General features: G+C 48.4%; 1 protein-coding gene across 1 annotated transcript; it reads left to right on the top strand.

Moving 5' to 3' along the window:
* Window positions 1-1,060: 1,060 nt before the first annotated feature.
* Window positions 1,061-2,005, top strand: LOC102376085 (olfactory receptor 51I2-like). The gene has a single exon (XM_006037941.1). The coding sequence runs from the start codon at window positions 1,061-1,063 to the stop codon at window positions 2,003-2,005; it is 945 nt and encodes a 314-aa protein (XP_006038003.1).
* Window positions 2,006-4,393: the final 2,388 nt, after the last annotated feature.

The following is a 4,393-nucleotide window of genomic DNA, read 5'->3' as shown; positions in this document are numbered from 1 at the left end:
TTTGGGGTTTTTTTTTTTTTCCCCCCCCCCCCATTTGTTTGATAAGGGCAAAGTTCATGAAAAGACGTTGTGCTTTAGGGTAGTGAATTTTTGTGAGCCTTTTGCAAGGGAGGATGCTGGTGGCACTCCCTGGTGTTCATTTGGGGCTGATTTAGAGCCTTAACTCAAAGCAAAATGCAATGGGGGAGAAGCAGCCTGGAGTGAAACCAGTGTGAAGGTGCTTGGCAGGGGCAAAGTGTCCAGCGACGGACCCCTGGGTGTCCGTGTGATGGAGATATAAGATGAATCACCCATCCCACCTGAGTGACGCTCTCTCTCCTGATGGCTCTAGGGAAGGGAAAAGGGAAATATTGACCCCATTCAGTGATGACAGGTGTTTTATTCACATCAGACCTAAAATTACCAGAGAAGCTGGCTAGTTCCTATAGGTTCTGGTTCTGCAGAGCTTGCAATCCAGCCAGGGGTTACATACAGTTGCCACAAACAGCTGTGCTGGACCCCTAAGCTGCTCCAGCTGTTTGCTGTGTATTTTCTATTGATGGGCACTGCTTTTCCAATCTGCTTGGTCAGGCCCACTGAGGCACTTCAGATGAGTGGAAAAGCAGTGCCTTTCCATGTTAAAGCTGCAGCAAGCGGCAACTTTTGTCGCAGCAAGTCCAGGTCCTATTGTGCAGTCACTAGTCACTCCCAAGAGCCCAGCTTGTGCTTTGCTGCTCTGGAGTCGTCTCTGTCTTGCATGCACTGCATTCAGGCACTGCATTCAGCCAGGCACTCCCTTGTATCTCTCAGCTCTGGCATTCATCCATTCACATGCTTAGCTGTTGCTCCCCTATTATCTCCATTCAGCCAGGACCTGTGCTTACCTGTACAAAGCTATCCCAGGGGTGGACTATCCCTTGGCTTGTTCACAGCAAGTTTGCCAACTACTGTATGGAAAGGCCTAGGACAGAAACCCTGCTCTTTGGTGCTGGGTCACGCTCTGATGACATTTGGTTGTAAATTATTTTGCAGCTACTTGGGGTTTGCCGTTTGCTCTTTGGGAGGACAAAGGTATCACATCATGAGAACATCCAATAGCAGCTTCTTCCATCCTTCGACCTTTGTCCTGACAGGTATCCCCAGGGTGGAAGCTGGGCATATCTGGATCTCCATCCCATTCTGCTCCCTGTACCTTATATCCATCCTCGGCAACAGCACGATCCTGTTTGTAATCAAGGCAGAGCAGAGCCTCCATGATCCCATGTACTTCTTCCTGTGCATGCTGGCCATCACTGACATGGGTGTGTGTCTGTCCACGCTCCCGACGGTGCTGAGAGTGATGCTGTTCAATTCAAGGGAGATCAAGTTTGATGCCTGTCTCGCCCAGATGTTCTTCATCCATTGCTTTTCTATCATGGACTCCGGGGTGCTTTTGGTTATGGCTTTTGACCGCTTTGTGGCCATCTACAACCCCCTGCGGTACGCCTCCATCCTGACCAACCCACGGGTCACCTTGATAGGGGTTGTGCTCACGGTGAGGAGCATTGCTCTCCTGGTCCCCTTGCCCGTGCTTCTGAGGAGGTTGCCCTTCTGCAGGTCCAATGTGTTAGCTCACGCCTTTTGCTTGCACCCCAACCTAATTCAGCTGCCATGCGCGGACACCACGGTCAACAGCGTGTACGGGCTCTTTGTCCTCCTGGCCACGTTCGGGCTAGACTCGTTGTCTATTGTCCTCTCCTATGTCATGATCATTAAGACCGTGCTGAGAATTGCATCCAGGAAAGAGCGTCTCAAGGTCCTGAACACTTGTGTGTCCCACATCTGCGCTGTCCTCATATACTACATCCCCATGATCGGCTTATCACTGGTGTACAGATTCGGCAAACACGCCTCCCCCCTGGTCCACGTCCTTATGGCCAATATCTACCTCCTGGTGCCCCCCATGCTGAACCCCATCATTTACAGCATCAAAACAAAACAGATTCGTAGGGGGGTCTGGAAAATGTTGTCTCCAAAGGGGTGCTGACTGCCCGATATGACATGCAGTCCTATCAGGACATGGATATATTTCAAATAAAGGGTGATATTTCAATGACTGTCCCTTGGTATCCCTCTTTGACAGATAACAGAATAAGAAGTAATGGTCTCAAGTTGCAGCAAGGGAGGTTTTGGTTGGATATTAGGAAAAAAAACAACTTTCTTATTAGGTGGGTGGCGAAGCACTGGAACAGGTCATCTAGAGACATGGTGCAATCTCCTTCCTTCGAGTTTGTAAGCCCCAGCTAGACAAAAACTTGGCTGGGATGATGTAGTTGGGGCTGGTCCTGCTTGGAGCAGGGGGTTGGACTAGATGTGACTCCTGAGGTCCCTTCCCACCCTACAACACTATGATTCTCCATCTGTCTTTTATGGTCACAAATCCTTCAATACCTCCTGTCCTGCAGGTAATATATCTTCCTTACAAGAGCTCAGTGCTATTCATTGGATTTCCCTTGGCAGAGTGTGACAACCTCTGTTTTCTTTTAAGTGGACAAAAGGACATATATGTTTTTTTTTTGACATAGCACAACACCCATTAGACTTATTTCTATGGGACTTTGCAATGGGATAGCAGTATAGCTGGGTTTGTAGAGGGATTAGGCAAATTTTTGGAGGCCAAGTCCATCAAAGACTATTAGTACATGCCAGTTAGGGTGTCATTGACAGGTAGTGACTGGGGTGGGGTCAAACTACACATCCCCTCTTTTTTCTGTTTTTCTTCAAAAGTATCCAGCTGGAGACAGGCCATGGTGGTAGATGGAGCTTTGTTCTCACCTGGTCTGGCACCCCTTCTGCAGGGGAGGTGGTGTTCAAAGGCTGTGCAATTGCTCACCCTATGTTCTCAACAGATTTCTATCTCTGTGATGTCTTGATATTGGGAAGTAGGCATAAAACACGGCATAAAAGAGGAGGCAGAAAACATGCTCTGAAACAATAGAGGAGGCATAAAACACGCTCTGAAAAGGACTGACATCCTGAAGTCCCTCCCTCAGTGCACCCACACGATCATAAATTCTTAGCAAGGGTCCTGTATAAAGCAGAGTCCTTTACTGCGGGGATGGGAGGCTGTTTGCATGCTATGCTGCACTCAGCAATCATCAGCCTCATTGAGGGGCCTGCCACGGCTTAGGAAGAGGCTGTGATCTTCCCCAGGGCGGTGTTGCTTTTTCTATCATTCTAGGAAGGCCAATATCTTCCCTGAAGCCTCTGTAAAGGATCATCTTTATATTCATTGCACACAGACCCATCCCCTTACTGCATCTTCTTAGCATAGGAGATGACCGGGCCAGTTTCCTTTTTGTACCACCTTGTTACTGCGGTTCGATTCAGGGCTGAATAGCGGATTTCCCTCTTCTTCTGCTGCCCTGAGATCAGTGTACAATGATGTAAGAGCAAGAGATTCACAATTCACTATTCATCCTATGTACAGAGCACTCTCCTGGCCCCCTGGCTAGGACGCTTACACAGCATCTAGATTTAACACTGGTGTCCCATACAGAGTTTGCTTTAATTCAGGAGTCTACAAAATGAACAGGATGCATCTCTTAGGGGTAGGATGGTGGGGAGATCCCTGGAGTGGGGATATCCTCCTGGGAATTGTGATCCATTTGTTCCATTGTCTATGTAGTTTCGAACAACAGTGCCTGGAATGGTCAACAAGAGCTCTGATGTACAAAACAAAGGGAAAGAAAGGTGTGAGACAATTCTCTTACAGTCCCTGCACCACCATGACTGCAGTGGGTTGGAAGGGACCTCAGGAGGTCACATTTAGTGCAACTCCCTGCTCAAAGTAGGACCAGCTCCACCTACATCATCCCAGCCAAGGCTTTGTCTTTCCGGGTCTTCAAAACCTCCAAGGACGGACAGTCCACCACCTCTCTGGGTAACCTGTTCCAGTGCTTCACCACCCGGTAAGAAAGTTTTTCCTAATATCCAACATCAATTTCCCTTTACTGCAACTTAAGACCATTGCACTGACATCTAGTATCACATTTACCTCCCATCATTCCAGCTGTGGCTGATTTGCTTATCGGTGGTAGGTCTTCAAAACCTCCAAGGACGGACAGTCCACCACCTCTCTGGGTAACCTGTTCCAGTGCTTCACCACCCGGTAAGAAAGTTTTTCCTAATATCCAACATCAATTTCCCTTTACTGCAACTTAAGACCATTGCACTGACATCTAGTATCACATTTACCTCCCATCATTCCAGCTGTGGCTGATTTGCTTATCGGTGGTATTGCTGACCTACCTTTCAATAGTGCCTGGCGACCCGCCAGTCAGAGTCCGGCCTGATTATGCGCTGTGCAGATTTCATAGATTTCATAGACATTAGGGGCTGGAAGGGACCTCATGAGAATATCGGGTGCAACCCC

Source organism: Alligator sinensis, unplaced genomic scaffold (assembly GCF_000455745.1).
Source record: "Alligator sinensis unplaced genomic scaffold, ASM45574v1 scaffold1333_1, whole genome shotgun sequence".
NCBI lineage: Eukaryota > Metazoa > Chordata > Crocodylia > Alligatoridae > Alligator > Alligator sinensis.
This window is presented reverse-complemented; position numbering and strand designations above follow the sequence as displayed.